The sequence below is a fragment of the Gigantopelta aegis genome, chromosome 2 (assembly GCF_016097555.1).
Source record: "Gigantopelta aegis isolate Gae_Host chromosome 2, Gae_host_genome, whole genome shotgun sequence".
NCBI classification, from domain to species: Eukaryota; Metazoa; Mollusca; class Gastropoda; order Neomphalida; family Peltospiridae; genus Gigantopelta; species Gigantopelta aegis.
Genome location: NC_054700.1, coordinates 44,552,239 through 44,569,349, shown reverse-complemented (window position 1 = coordinate 44,569,349; position 17,111 = coordinate 44,552,239). Strand labels below are relative to the sequence as shown.

Sequence of the window (17,111 nt, the reverse complement as noted above, 5' to 3'; positions counted from 1 at the left end):
GTCAATTTAATTTCAGACCTGTGGTTTCATTTGCAACAATGAAAATGGTATGACCGCATTCTGAAGCTTATGGTAGTACTAGTCCAAATAACTTCCGGCTGGGTCAAAGTTCGAGGTGCACCCAAATTTTGATGGAGAAGTGAACACCACAAGTCCTGTGATTGGTTATAAATGTGAGTGTGTTGATTGTAAAAAATAATAGTTTCATCTGGGTAAAAAAATATGCAATTTTATTTCATCTAGTACCAATGTGTCAAGTAGCCTTGTGCTTGAAACATGTATGGGGTACCTGTAAAAAAAAAGTACTAGAATTTTGTGCGGAACTAGGGTAGTCATAGACGCTACCCGTTATCTCAGAAACGAGCAGCTTGACACCCAATTTTTTCTGATTCACTTTAAATGTGAAGGGTGGTAGTATTTATATCTGTGGCGTTTATGTCGATTGATACGCTGCAGGTAGTTTAAGCCACATATATTACTATTGTCTATGGGATTTGATTTGGTAGTATACACTCTTATGGCACCAAAGCAGATGATAAATTAGAATTCTTGACTTACCGTTGGTGGTTTGGCTCCTTTCATTTTTAACTCCATGGTATTTTGTGCAGGTATTACCACTGAAATGACAACCACATTGTGTTAAGAAACCGCCCATCTTATCCTGAATCCAATACTACTTAAAGCATATAAACAGTGTATCCAAAAATACAAAGACCTAGACTTTTAGCTTATCCAAATTTTTAAAAATGAAAATCATTACAGCATTAAAAATAATATTTTCACAAAGGCTGTCAGGATTTGCAAACATTGCAAAACGTAATGAAAGTAACCGTTTACAACCTATTTATACACATAGATGACAATATCAGAATTTATATACAAATTATGGTCGCTGAAAATCAAGGTGTAATATTTAAGAAATTTTTCTGTAACATACATTTCCATGAATACAAAATGATAAAGTCATTATAAATGCAAATATGTATTAAATGTCTCAAGAACTATAACTTTTAAAACCCAAAGCCATTTTTTATTCAAAGAATATAATTTATGAAAATATATAATATATATATTTTTAAGCAACACCAGGGAAAATATCAGTTTTTTATGTAATTATTTATTGAAGGTTAATTCATGATTACTTTTAGTGCCACATAATAATTACAAACCTCAGTAATGTTAATATTCAATAACAAAACAAACACAACTTATAAACATTTTGTTAGTGAATCACTAATTCAGAATTATTTAAGCAACACAGATACAAGAGTTTAAGTTGCATTTTTTAATAATAATCATCAACATGGCTATCATGCCAGGAGGTGAAATCATCAGCAACATCTTGGCTATCGAAATATTTAACATGCTGGTGACACTGCTACAATACACATGTACATGACACACAGCACTTAACGGCTTTAATGAGTAACTAACACATGGGGAGTGAAAAATATTACAACTAAGTGTAAATGGTCTATACATTGGTGGAGAGAAATGCATACAATGTCATATAAAATAGAACTTTAGTATGATACACCACCTATTTAATATTAATTTACTAAATTACATAATATTACAGAAAGAAAAATTTATATGTACAACAAAACAAAAAGTAACTAAGCATCATGAACAAAATCATAGTGCTCCACAAACTACATTCTCAACAAGTCCCAGTTCACTCGGAAACACAAATCAAATCATATATTTTTTTAGATTTGGGAAAGTGTATACAAAGCAGGCATTGAATATGGGGATTTTTTCAGAATTCTTCTAGAACAAGAAATGAGCTTTCACATAGATATTGTGGGATGATTCTGTGTCATAACCTGGCACCTGACTTTCATAAGTCTGAAAAACTATGGATGCAGATGGATGGACAGATGGATGAACAGATGAACAGATGGACAGACAGACAGACAGACAGACAGACAGACAGAGACAGACATACAGACAGACAGACAGAAGAACATGCAGATGGAGACAAAACCAAGTCCCCTCTAGTCAGACCAGGTGGGGACTAACAAATGGTTAACAGGACTGAAACTTAAGAATTTGTCTCCCACAGCAATTTTAAAAATAACTGCTATGGTTGAAATGGCCCACTATGGCAATTTGTTTTTGGCCATTGTTGAGGAGCTTTACCGCCTGCACAAAACTGTTGTCAGTGACGCTCTCTACTTATGGCAATTTATATCTCAACGATGCTGTTGTTAAGTTCAAGCCCTGTGTAAATGACATAAAAAGCCGACAAATCACATTCCTGCTAGAAAACACTTTAAAAAACCCAACAACAACATCAATTAAAAAACAAAACACAAAAACAAAACATTCTAAGAGCTCTATCTTACATTCAGTGCTCTAAAAGCGACACGAGGTGAGACTTGTTTTCTAACAACAAACGTGCGGGCGACCATGCCACACAACATCCACTCTTACGACGGGTCGCCTGTCCAATCGGGTCTTCCTCTTTCTGTGGATCTATTCTCGCGTCGCTGTCTTTCAAATCACTCTTCGCTTCTTCCGACACCGATGCAGCATACGGATTCGTAAAGGTCGTCCCGTCTCCATGGCGACTAGCTTCTTCCTTGATGGACGACGACAACTTTGATGTTCCTTCAACTGGATTCAACATGGCTTCGTTCAAGGCAGTTCCCAACCCTGGAGAAGACTGATCATCATCTCGAAGAAGATGAGGTCTTGAAACTTCGAACGGCCGTCTCACATTGTGAGGATGCAAGAGAGACTCAAGATCATCAAGATTACTTGCTCCGTAATGTATTCTTCTCGACGCATAGCGATCATCCCTTTGAGTTCTAACCTGCTGTTGCTGATGAAGATGATTATCGTGGTAACGACGATGTGAAGAAATCTTTTGGTCAATGTTTGACAATTTTAACACCTGTAGTTTATCTTTGAGAGCTTCCTTAACAAAAATCTCTCGAAGATTTCCATGTGGACTGGAAGAAATCTTCTGATTAATGTTTGAAAATTCTAATGCCTGTAGTTTATTTTTGAGAGCTTCCTTAACAAAAATCTCTCGAAGATTTCCGTGCTGACTGGAAGAAATCTTTTGATTAATGTTTAAAAATTTTAATGCCTGTAGTTTATCTGTAAGAGCTTCTTTAACAAAAATCTCTCGCGGATTTTCACGCACACTGTTCGCGTTGAAGGAAGGTGGAACTGATTTACCTGGGGTAGGAGGCACCTGGGGATGATGGTGTGGGTGATGATGATGATGACCTTTGGCGACCTCGTCCAGCAAGGGATTTGGCGGAAGTGGTACGTCCGAGTCGGCTGGCATAATGCCAACCACGTTCTTGTAATTGTTTCCGCCACATTGGCTGTACGGATCTTTCACATCAGAGTCCGTGTAGAACATGATGTAGAAATTACACATCTCGTCATTGCCGGTGGCGCTGAAATGAAAACAAATTTTAATTACAAAAAGGTATTAATTTTTAACTCATAATTAAAAGTATGAAGGTATAAATGACATTAGGTTATTCAGTGTTTATGGTGTGAAAATCGATGGTGAGAAAGAAACTGCTCTCCTGAAATTATATAGGAGAGTAATTGCTCCCAATGTAACAATTCACAGTAGTTTTGAGTACCAGTAAATATATTAATGGTATCAGGGTGTGACGTGGCAAACACCTTTTTGCTCACGTGGATATAGTTTTACACGAGCACAAACGAGCGGGAACAATTGCTCGCGTCAAACGATAAGGACTGGGTTATTTTCTCCTGCCTCTATATTTTATATATTACATAATCATTTGTATTACTCAAAACTTAAAAGTGTATAATCCTAGTTATTACACGGTGTAAAATATGTTCGGTTTTAACTTATTTTATTTTGTTAAACTGCAGTTTTATTTACAACCCTATCCTATAGTCCATTCCTTGACGTGGTGAGGTAGCTTGCATATCTCAATGACTCGGAGAGCTATGCCAGCTGGAGCATCAGCTCCTGGTAGGGTCACCCAAGCTGGACTGGTCATAGAGTAGAGACTACAGGCCTTCTAGAATACGGTGGCCCGATGCCCGAGGCCAGTGTTTTTTGGATTCGGGCCAGTGAAAGTTACTTTGTGCAATCCCAATGGCAAGTGATAAAAAAAAATCAAAACAATCTACTAACGCTATGTCCTACGATCATACAAAAAACAAAAGAAACATCTACAAGTCACTTCTTTCGATTTGCTATCACATGCAATATTTCACTAACAAATAGTTGGCCACCAGTAATCTCTGACCCATCCATGACATCAATATACCTACTGATGTAACTTTATTAAATTTATAAAGTGTAACCAGTCTTTTATTAGTTTTAAAGGTTGTATGTCACTATTTACAAATACTTTAAATGTGTAAATTATTAATTTAATTTATAAAATATGACATAAATTGCAAAAAAGTTTTTTTAAAAGCTTAGGAACACATTATCATGAAATAGATAAATTTAACAAAGTACCCAAATTGAAAAAGTACTAATATTGTGCGAGTGTGTGTGTGTGTGTGGGGGGGGGGGGGGGGGGAGAGTCTTAAACTGCAATACATGTACACTTTATTCTAATAAAGGTTCTTAAATGTTTCTTTTTTCTTTTTGTTTTTAAGGGGGTGGGAGGGTGGGGGTGAGTTCCCATTCATAAGTAAATAAATAATGCTGTTAACTGTTGTAATATTTCGGTAACATGGATTATTTTTTATAACTTAGGTGGTTTTAGTGGAAACAATTAGTATAAAATTTTAATAGGTACGGTAACTTTATTCTAAACTGATCAAAATTATTTGCATATTTTTCTAAACAAACCATAAAGCATGCCCAGTGAGCCTATTTGTTGTGTAAATTGACAAATTGACTAAACATGATCTCAGTATGCAAAATGGGCAAGTGAATTTTTCACCATGGCCAGTGAATTTTCAAATCCACTGGCCCTATGGCAAGTGAATTTTAAAAATATTCTAGAACCCCATGACTAGACTAATATGGAGGACGCGAATCAAACAAGACCAACTGTTTAGGAGAAGCAAACTCCAAAATAAAAACTGGGCTGTAGAGGCTCAGAATCCTAGTAAGGAAACTCTCCTAGGAGAAGAAAAACTCCAAACTCAAACCAAGTCCACTGAAGTCAGAGTACAGAAGCTATGCATCAGCATTAGCGTGGAAACCAAAAGGAAATGTCTGTACATGCACCAAGCTCTATGATCATCATTTACAACCTTTTGCATAAGTTATCAATTCTGAAAAATCCACTGTTTCTCATTTCCCTAGTGTCTGTAGTAGCTCAAATTACACTGAACAACAAAAGAAACACACATATAATTTGTAGCTGTATTAAATTTAGTTTTTTAAGAAAGGATTAACACATATTGTGATTAAGGACAATGACAAGTGGATATAGCATTCTGCATTTCACTGAATTGAGCATTTGTAATCAAATAAACCTGTTCTAATTACAAACCAATCATAATTGTGTTTGGATTTCTTTTGGTGTTTAGTATATATTTTATGCAAAACAGAAATGGAAATGTTTTATTTAACGACGCACTCAACACATTTTATTTACGGTTATATGGGTTAGACATATGGTTACGGGCTACATAGATACTGAGAGAGGAAACCTGCTGTCACCACATGGGCTACTCTTTTCGACTAGCAGCAAGGGATCTTTTTTATGCACCATCCCACAGACAGGATAGTACATACCATGTCCTTTGTTACACCAGTTGTGGAGCACTGGCTGGAACGAGAAACAGCCCAATGGGTCAACTGATGGGGATCAATCCTAGATTGACCGCAAATCAAGCGAATGCTTTATCACTGGGCTACATCCTGCCCTTGAAACAGAAAAGGCAAATACCTTGGGAACTAAAGTATGTGACTTTAATATTCATGAACAGCAAGGTTTATTTAATGTACACTTTTAGACACACAAAATAACACACACCACCACAATGTAGAGTATTGGATGTGAACAAAAGCCTTGGTCTACCACGTCTAGTCCAGTCACCCATCACACTTCAGGCAGTCATTCCAATTTTGCATATAAATTAATTTAGCATTTTGGACTAGTGTTTTTCTACAAATGCATGACATATATATGATGTCACTTGTTTAACAGCCTTTACTGGATATGATATATACATATTACATGTTATGTTAAAGTGTAATTATACATTCTTCTTTTGTTGTTAATTCATTAAAAAATATCTTACCCTGAATATGTAAATCTATTCCTCCCAGTTGAATTGAAAGTACATCTCGCCACCTAAAACAAATGATAAACATCAAATAACCATTCCATTCACTTAAATTATTCATTTGCCTGAGGTGACCACCAAATACTTTCTAATGGTGGTCAGGTTAAGATCACCGTAAAACTTGAAGAGAAATGACAGATGTGTGCCAGATGACCACAGGAGTCAAGCACATGTGGCTGTTGAAAAAGGCAGGAAGTGAGATGTGGAGTTGGACAGCTAGAAGAAAAGGAAAGGAATGTTTGCTTAATGACACATCAGCACATTTTAAAATATGTGACCCGCTCTGGCGAAATCAGTCGCATGTTGCAGTTGCCGATTTTGTGTAATGAGGCAATTAGTGAAAAAATACACTACCTGGTGAAAACTGCGATTTTGACAGAAAACAGTACCTACATGTTTAAGTAATCATTTCAAACTACCCTCGTTTAATTTAATAACGTCTAAATACTTTTTATTACGATTTTTAGTCGGGGTTATTATTCAGAGAGTCGAAACAATGATCTGAGTTAGGCTGTTCTTTGTTCATTTTCACCTCTTTGAATCACGGTAGCCATTTGGTGAATAGCTTCATATTTGGTATCAAACTGCGCCAAAATAATTCCTCTACAACATCCTTTCAGTGACATGTGGGTATGTTTAGCTGTAAGCCAATAAGAATCGAAAACTGACCATACACAAATCAGTTTGTTACTAGGCAGACATCTTAGCTAATTGATATACAGCTTTTGATTGGTCACTGGCAAGGTCACTGCGACTTTCTGGGTAATCGAAGCATTCAAGCTTACAGTGGTTCATCGAAGGAAAACACAAAGGAAGAAAAAAAAGATGGCTGCGCCTACATTTTTTGTTTGAAGAAATGTGAATTTATGTAACATTCCAATCAGTTATTTTACTTTTTGATGATTTTAAAGTGAGTAAAAAAGATTCTCTTCTTGCGAGAGTTTTCAGTGAGCTGAACAATCTAAATTTAAGTGGAGCCAATTTGGTTAATGAGTGAACAAATGTAATTTTTGATTATTCCTGGGATGTGGACGATCATGATGATGGAATTTGAAACCAAAATTTGTTCCTGAGTGACCCAGGATGACTTTAGAAAAATGACGTTATTTATGTCAAGTAAAAAAAAACAAGATCAAAAAAAAAAAAAAAATGGACAAAAAACACACAACCTTCCATGGATTATCTCTGGAATCAGAATGTTAAAACCAACTAAAAGTTATAATAATAATGGTTTCACTCTGTATAATGACTTATTATTTTAGAAATTTACTATCTACTGGATTTTACTGCTTATTTTATAATTTGGAGCTTATATAGCTCATAATTTTGCAAAATGATTTTCACAAAAAGAAAATTTACTATGTATTGCATTTAACCACCTTGAACCTACAAAACCTTCTTATTCATATAGTTTATGATTTAAACTTAATGTGTGCAAACTTTGAGAGCTGTACCTTTATTTTAAGTATATTGTTGCTATGGTGTTTTGATACCAGTGACCAAAATCCAAGACCTTATCTTCGGCAGCCATTATTTCAAAATAATGATCTCACATATCACCGAACATTTCTTTCTCAAACTCCGTCAAAAATCAATATATTTTAATAATGTTTGCACCACATTGAAGCTGAGACTCTACAGGTTAAGAATATGCATAAAAGTCTTAATTTATTTTTTTGCGACATATGGATGAATTTGCCAGGGTGGGTCAACACATGGCTATTTCATTTCTGACATAGTTATGCCGACTCTTGTCTAGACAGCAAGAAAGAAAACCTGATACTGCCACAAATGTTACTCCTTCACGAGAGATGTTTTACATGCAATATACCAGAAATAAAGAAGAAATTAGAGAATACTCAACGAGCTACAAGGCAATATCATTTATCTTGCACTAGAGAACTGACGAGGGAAGGACAACATCAATTCACGAGTGCAAGATAAACGGTATTGCCGAGTAGCGAGTTGGGTATACTATTTATTACCCATTATCAATATTTATCATTTTATGGAAGATTTTCAAAGGATATTGTCATTGGAAATAAGTTTGCAAGTTGAGAACAAGAGACAGTGTCGCGTCATAGGTGTGACGTACGTATCGCTGATGATGTAAGTTAGTTGTTGACGTAACTAACACCATGGAAACTATTCTTACAGACAATTAATCACTTATAAAAGGAAGGAAATGTTTTATTTAATGACGCACTCAACACATTTTATTTACTGTTATATGGCATCAGACATATGGTTAAGAACCACACAGGTATTGAGAGAAAAAACCTGCTGTCACCACTTCATGGGCTATTCTTTTCGACCACCAGCAAGGGATCTTTTATATGCACCATACCACAGACAGGATAGTACATACCACGGCCTTTGTTACACCAGTTGTGGAGCACTAGGCAGAACGTAACCACTTATAGAGAAGTTCTGTTTATGACATCAAAACATATGGGAAGATTCCCCCCCCCCCACCAGGGAAAGAAAATGTTTCTTTCTCCACTTCTCTCTGCCCATATGGGTAATAAATGTTTTTATTTAATGATGCACTCAACACATTACGGTTATATGGAGTAGGATATGTCGTTATGGACCACAAAGATAATTAGAGAGAAAGAGTTCTTTCATATATATTTACCTCCTCCCCCCCTCCAAAACCCAGTATAAAATGTTGTAAATTATATATATTATTACATTTACCTCAAATTTATTTCATCCAAAAAATAACATACAGCAAAAAGTGATATTTAAAAGTATAATAAGATATATTAACTCGTGATATAGCACCTCTACAAATTTACCACTAAAATTTCCAAATACGTTTACCACAAATATGAAAATGTGTTATTTAAAATGTAATGTAAACTTAAGAAATAATATAGAACATCTACTAATGAACTGCTAAACTTTCCTGATACATTTATCACAAATACGAACACGTACCAGTTTGTCACCTGGCTGTACACTGATCATATCATGAACTGGGTAAAATGCCTGCAACATGAAACAGTGGTCAATAAATTTTCAAGTTTAAAATTAAAAAATATTAAACACAAAAATAAGCAAAAATTAAGGATTTCCTTTAATGTGTAGTAGTGCATGAAAAGTTGGTCATAGTAACCTACTTGTGGTATGTAACACACTGCTACCCCAAGCTATACTTGCATGCACGGTTTGATCTTATATAAATTCATAAGAAAGATATGCTTCGGAAATAAAAAAAAAAAAATACAGACACAGACACACAGACACAGACACACAGACACAGACACAGACACACACACACAGACACAGACACAGACACAGACACACACACACACACACACACACACACACAGACACAGACACAGACACAGACACAGACACACACACAGACACAGACAGACAGACAGACAGACAGACAGACAGACAGACACACACACACACTCAGACACACACACAGACTCACTCACAGACACACACACACTCACACAGACAGACACACACACACACACACAGACACACACACTCACACACACAGACACACACACACACTCACACACAGACAGACACACACACTCACACACAGACAGACACACACACACAGACACACACTCACACAGACAGACACACACTCACACAGACAGACACACACACACACACACAGACACACACACAGACATACACACACACACACAGACACACTCACACAGACAGACACACACTCACACACCGACACACACACACACACCGACACACACACACTCACACACAGACACACACGCACACATACACTCACACACACACACACACACACACACACACAGACACACACACACACACAGACACACACACAGACACAGACACAGACACACACACACACACAGACACACACACACACAGACAGACACACATACACACACACAGACACACACACACACACAGACACACATACACACACACACACTCAAACTTCATGATATTGAAGGACTGAAGCTTGATAAAAGTTTTAATTTAAAAACCAATGATGGGAGTGAAAGGTAAACCTATTAACAATGATAATGGTGATGATTGTAACATGTCAACGTTACCTGGGGCCACTGTGGGTTGCCCTTGCCGATCTCATGCCAGCTGTTGTTATACTGGTAGCCCGTGATCACTCTCCCTGCAAAGAAATTAGATTTTAAAACTTAACACCAACACAATGATACAACAATTGTAACCCATTGAAATAGGACTAGAGTTTGGAAGGAAGGAAGGAAGGAAGGAAGGACGGAAGGAAGGAAAGAATGTTTTATTTAACGACACACTCAACTCATTTTAATTATGGTTATATGGCATCGGACATATGGTTAAGGACCACACATAGATATTGAGAGAGGAAACCTACTGCCACCACTCATGGTCTACTCTTTCTAATTCTAATTCTAAAATGATTAACATGCACATTCAGAGCAAGCTGTTGTAGCACATGCCTGTCCTGGGCACAAGTACCAGCCTCAGCCGGTCCCTCCATCCAGGACAGGATTTTCTAATTAGCAGCATGGGGTCTTTTATATGCAGCATCCCACAGACAGGGGAGTACATACCACTGTCTTTGTTACACCAGTTGTGGAGCACTGGCTGTAACAGTTTTTAATGAATGTAGTATGTAACAATGATCGATCAAACAAATCCTGCATGCAAACTTCGGAACACTGTAGTCAATTCAATAATCATAACAATTAAACTAATCGAAATCAACAAGGCATGATAAATATCAACTTTACCCATTTCTCAATCCCTAACATACAAAAAAGTTAATAAAAAACTGATAAAATACCACAAAGTGACAATAATAGTAAAGCACAAGAAACATGAATAATTATTCACAAATTATTTAAAAAAGTTAAGCTTTCTTCTAGCAAAGAATGAATTAATTTTTAATGACACCCCAGCACAAAAAACACATTAGCTATTGGGTGTCAAACAAAGGTAAATTTACCAACAAAGAAACATGGTTAACTAAACCACGATATAAAACTGACCAAGCCCATGTGCGTGAGTTCTGTAAGCGAATGGATGCATCGTCTTCTCAAGGTCGTACTCACAACTGATATCGGAATGGACCTCTGTTTAACAAAGAAAAAGAATACTTGTTCACACATTTAAAACAACTATCATACTATTAAGTGTCTAACACATGGATATAAAGTAAAAATGTTCAATACAGTTTTTCATTTTGAGCAATGAAAAACATTGTCCTTGTACTTGAATAAAACAAACCAATTATTTGAACAAGAGAAAATAATTGTAAAAAACTTCCAATTGAACGCACCACACAAAATTCCACCAAGAAATATTCTATCTCAACCACAACTATATACTCAACAATGAAAGTTTAGCAAATATCTTTTATGTCTAAATTTGCCATGGTTGAATAAACTTAAAAGAAAACCAGGTCCTTCTGTTGTGTTAAGGCAAAGGTTGATGAGTTTATGTTGTTTGTAAATGGTAAACATTTTAGATGTGAATACTAATTAATAAAAATAGGTTAATTTATAAATGTTATGCCATTTCTTGTAACATTAGCTAAACTTTCGTTGTTGAGTATATATAAGACAACATTAACTGTGTCTATGATACAGGTGAAAAGCAGTCTTACTTGCAGTGTTTGGAGGTATTGTTATTCTATAGGACATCAGTAAAAAGATTCCAGCAACAAATGTTTGTCTGCAAAAATAAAAAAAGGCATTATAACACAAGTACTTTACAGCTGAATATCTACCATGAACATGCTAACAGACACTTGGCTTATAAAACTTTAAAAAAGTTAGACTCAAATCTTTAATGTCTGGAGACTTTTACCATACATCATGGCAATACAAACTACATAACATGTCACATCATTAAAGATTTTAACAGAGTTGAAAGTGGGTTATGAAAGACAAAAAAAGAAATCCAAAAAGTTTAAATACTGATGGCCGAGAACTGAGATTGGCTTTGGGTTAGGGTTGCACCATGATTTAAAGTGGCAGCCTCCATTCAGAATGTTTGGATGGAGAAACACTATTACAATGCAGACAACTAAAAATCTGGAATTCAAGATAAATCCGGAAACGTTCATGTCTAATTAAATTATGAGTACCCCAATGTAAAATGATTTAAAATACAGATATCATTTGTGAATTTCATCAGGTTATTAAGATAACACAAATACAAATATTAACATCTTACTTACTTTTGCTTTGTCAAGTATATTTTTATTCCAGAAAAATCATTTTCTTCACTTTCTGAAATAAAAATTACATATATAAGTAAGAAATACATAAATATAATATAGTTACATGGTTAATTGAATATGAATCTCTTACACAGACAGACATGAACCATCAATATATAAATAAATATGTTATTAGTACACTGACATTTTAAAGTGCTGTTCCAAATATATGATGTATTGAGCTATATCAATCAACATATTATTTAATATGATTAGAATATTTAAAAACATTTTTAAAAATATTATATACCGGTATATTTTCCATTTAAAAATATTCCCCTGAAAAACAGAACCAGCTGAATTCGTTTCGGGAATTTCCTTAAGATTTCATCTGTGACGTCATGAAGGGAACACCTTTCGATAGTTAGTGCTATTGTTTATTTACCATTTAGTTATAAGGCATCAGACATATGGTTAAGGACCACACAGATATTGAGATAGGAAACCCGCTGTCACCACTTCATGGGCTACTCTTTTCGATTAGCAGCAAGGGATCTTTTATATGCACCATCCCACAGTCGTGGTGCACTGGCTGGAACGAGAAACAGCCCAATGGGCACACCGATGGTGATCGATCCCAGACTGATCGCACATTGAACGAGTACTTTACTAATGGGCTATGTCCTGCCCTGATGATTACCAATGCATCTGGTCGTATTTGAAAACTAAAACAGATGCAATTTAAACAACTGTACCTATAAAACATGGATATGAAGTGGATTTACAATATAATTATCTAAAACTGATTAAATACGAAGCTAAGTAATGACGACACAATGTCCTGTCATTGAGTTTAAGTTTTTAACCTTGCCGTTCATTCACTGTTTTTGGGAGGATCGTTTTGTCAGGTATGTTTGCACACAAGTAGTATTAAGTAATTATTAATTTTATAATTAAATAAGGATACTTTTTATTCATATTTCTTTTTAAAATTCCATGGTCAAGTGAATTTTCAACAAAAGTTCAACTCGAAGAAATATGTGTGTTTTAGATAGGAACATATTAACAACAAAAAAAGAAAAGCGAAAGATATTGTTAAAAACTAGGAAACAGACCATAATAAATAGACCATTTAATGGGGTTTTTCAAATACAATTTTATGTCAAATCATGATGTATGAAAACCATATTTTCACTCATTGCTTCACAATTTGTAAAAATATGGTTTTCACATGTCACTCGTTGAGATAAAAATCATATTAAAAACCCCCATTAAATAGCCTCTATATATATTATATAAACTTGTGAACTGGCTCAGTCTGCTGACAAATTACAATTTATTACTCCAGTAGGCACTCATAACAGGGAAAATAAAAATCATTATTATGCATTGGTTTAACGTACACTACTATTGGACGATATGACGCCAACAAACCAATCACTTTGTCGGTACTAAATATGATGTCATCACGATTTGGGAAAGCAATGACATTACGTAGTTTAAAGCGTTTGCATCTTTCTGGTTTCAGTGTTAAACTCGTAATAAAATGGTAGTTGTAATGCAATTCATTATAGATATTATTTTTACAGAATATATAGAACTTTGGGTTTGGAAAATTATCTGTGAATCGTGAGTAAAGTAGTTTATGTCATTTCTAGATACATGGACGTGTAGCCGATGTAGGCTATATCGAAAATAAAGGCTTTAAAAAAAAAATAGCTTGGGTAATAAATAGAATAACAAACTCGGTACCAGTTATTATCATATTTATGACCCTTGTGAAATAATTTTCACTTGTCACTCTAAAGCTCATGACAATAACTTGATAATAACTCCTGAAATAATTTTCACTCGGGACATAAATTTTATAATAACCGGTAACTCGTTTATTATTCTCTATGTATACTAACAATTACCTTCAAATGTATAAGCATAACAGACCAGACCAAACTCAGTGCAGACCTCACCGTGACAAAAACTGAGGGGAGTGATTAAATATGCTCCCCTAATTTGGAAAATGGGAAAAGAAAGAAATGTTTTATTTAACGATGCACTCTTAACACATTTTATTTATGGTTATATGGTTAAGGACCACACAGATATTGAGAGAGAAAACCTGCTGTCGCCACTTCATGGGCTACTCTTTTTCGATTAGCAGCAAGGGATCTTTTATATGCACCATCCCATAGACACAGTAGTACATACCACGGCCTATGATATACCAGTCGTGGTGCACTGGCTGGAATGAGAAATAGCGCAATGGGGCCACCAACGGGGATCGATCTCACACCGACCGTGCATCGAGCGAACGCTGTCCCACTGGGCTATGTCCTGCCCTTGGGAAAAAGGGATGCCATTTAAGATATTACCATACTGAGCATTGGTATTTAATCCTTCTTTTATTGGTTTTAAATTCATGTGCTACAAAAAGCAAAAATGACACTCCTTAATCTAGTCTCAGGGAAGTGACATGGAGCCAGAGTGACATCTAGGTCTGGTGGTGACACATTACTATAATGTGTGTTAACAATTACCTTCAAACGCATGAGCATAATGAACCTGTAGAACTATAGTCTTGACTCCAGAGCGACCGCCCACTCGGAATCCGACATCTGAAAGACAAAAGAACAACTCTATAAATTTGTGCATTTAGTGGCTTCGGTCGTGTAGAGGCCAAGCCATTAGTGTTTTAGTTAATAGATATTGGGTTCACATCCTGGTACTGTCTCCCACCCAAGGCAAGTTTTAATGGGGAGGTGTAAGGCCACTACACTGACTTCTGTGTCACTAACTACGAACAATTCCTCAAGATAGCTGTCCAGGATAGCATGCTTGAACCTAAATTAGACATAAGCATGAAAATAAAGCGAACTGAAATGAAAGCAAAAGATTATCCTTATGAAGTACTGTGAGAGTACTGCTGAAATATACATGTCTCCTACCGAGTCCAAATTGTTTTTGTATCTCCTAATTTCATGGGCCATAACTCTATGAAAAATTGGTAAATCAACATGGAAATCAAACTTGATCTGTAACAGTACAAGATAAAGATATACACAAAATGTAAAAAAACAACAAAAAAAACAGTCCACCACACTGTGGTTGGCCCAATAAGGGACTGAAAACCAAAACAACAAAACAAACAAACATTGCTTACCTTTGGGCAGTGTTGTTGGAGGTGCATTTTTGGCCCAAGCAAAGAGAATCTTTTCTTGACCGTCCTTACACACAGGAGGACAATCCCTGGAAGATAAACCATAATCAGATGTTTATTACACACGGTTTCTCTATGGTCTTAGAGACACTTGTACAATCAGATGTTTATTACACACGGTTTCTCTATTGTCTTAGAGAACTTGTACAATCAGATGTTTATTACACAAGGTTTCTCTATTGTCTTAGAGACACTTGTACAATCAGATGTTTATTACACAGTTTCTCTATTGTCTTAGAGACACTTGTACAATCAGATGTTTATTACACAAGGTTTCTCTAATGTCTTAGAGACACTTGTACAATCAGATGTTTATTACACAGTTATACAATGTTTACTGTTATATCTTACTTAGCGCCTTGTTGGTCGCTTGTTTTCCTTTGATGCAGGACTAGACTGTATGTTGTAATATTTGCAGTTAATCAGTCAGACAAATTAATTTCAGAAATGATAGAAAATACCAAGTATTGCTTTCAGTTACTTAATATTATCACGTTTTAATGGAAATATTAAATTATTTTGCTCAAATTTTATTCCCAGAAGTAATAGTAATTGATAATGAAATATTTCAATTTGGACCAAATGTTTAATTTAGAACTGTTAAACACCACCACTAGAGCACACTGATTAATTAACCATCGACTACTGGATGTCAAACATTTATTAATAAATGCGGACCATAATGGAACATTATGTAATGTACCAGTAAATATAGGAAATCAGGTTAGTACATTTTGAAATCATTTTTATTTGATGAGGTTTAGATAATGGTGTAACAGGCGAGCTTCAGCCACGGATTTTCCTTTTATTTAGCAGCTTACCATTACATCAGACTGAACAAGCTTCAGACTCCACAATTAGCTGTATATTTTGAATGCTATTTTATATTTGGGGGGGGGGGCAACCCACACTATGTATGAATGTATGTATTTATAAAATTTAATACAGGGTTTTGTTTTTAAAAAGAGGTTTGATTGGTGGGGCAGGGCCCCTGTGCCCTACTCACCTTGCTAAGTCACTGCTTGACACTATAATTTACAGAGATCTGTGATTATAGGTCATACAAAGAAGGAATCTAGCTCAGTTGGTAGAGTGCTTGCCTGAGGTTCTTTAATCATAGGATCAAACCCAGACAGTGGACACATTCTCCTATTGTTTGTTCCCCAGACCCAACCATTGCTCCATGACTAGTACATGTATATGAAAAAGGCTATGGTATGTGCTGAACTGTTTGTAGGAAAGTGTACATAAAACATCCCTTACCACTAATAGAAAAACGTAGCGGATTTCCTCTAAGACAGGTAAAATTACCAAATGTTTCACATCCAATAGCCAATGATTACTAAATCAATGTGCTCTAGTGGTGTTGTTAAATAAAAAAACCTTTTAACTTTATAGGTCACGCTCGAGGGTCATCTATACACAAAGCTACTCTCTTTGAGGTTCGGTATCGAT

General features: G+C 35.6%; 1 protein-coding gene across 1 annotated transcript in view; it reads right to left on the bottom strand.

Annotated features, from left to right (window-relative positions):
• LOC121386141 (peptidyl-glycine alpha-amidating monooxygenase B-like) overlaps nt 1-17,111 on the bottom strand; it is an 86,706-nt gene that overhangs the window by 29,771 nt on the left and 39,824 nt on the right. Inside the window, exons 17-26 of the mRNA XM_041516943.1 lie at nt 15,600-15,685; nt 14,977-15,054; nt 12,461-12,512; nt 11,885-11,952; nt 11,268-11,351; nt 10,332-10,405; nt 9,205-9,255; nt 6,217-6,269; nt 3,190-3,416; nt 559-617 (exon numbers count right to left, since the gene is read on the bottom strand). Coding sequence (XP_041372877.1) covers nt 559-617; nt 3,190-3,416; nt 6,217-6,269; nt 9,205-9,255; nt 10,332-10,405; nt 11,268-11,351; nt 11,885-11,952; nt 12,461-12,512; nt 14,977-15,054; nt 15,600-15,685 — 832 coding nt within the window. The remainder of the gene's footprint in view (nt 1-558; nt 618-3,189; nt 3,417-6,216; nt 6,270-9,204; nt 9,256-10,331; nt 10,406-11,267; nt 11,352-11,884; nt 11,953-12,460; nt 12,513-14,976; nt 15,055-15,599; nt 15,686-17,111) is intronic.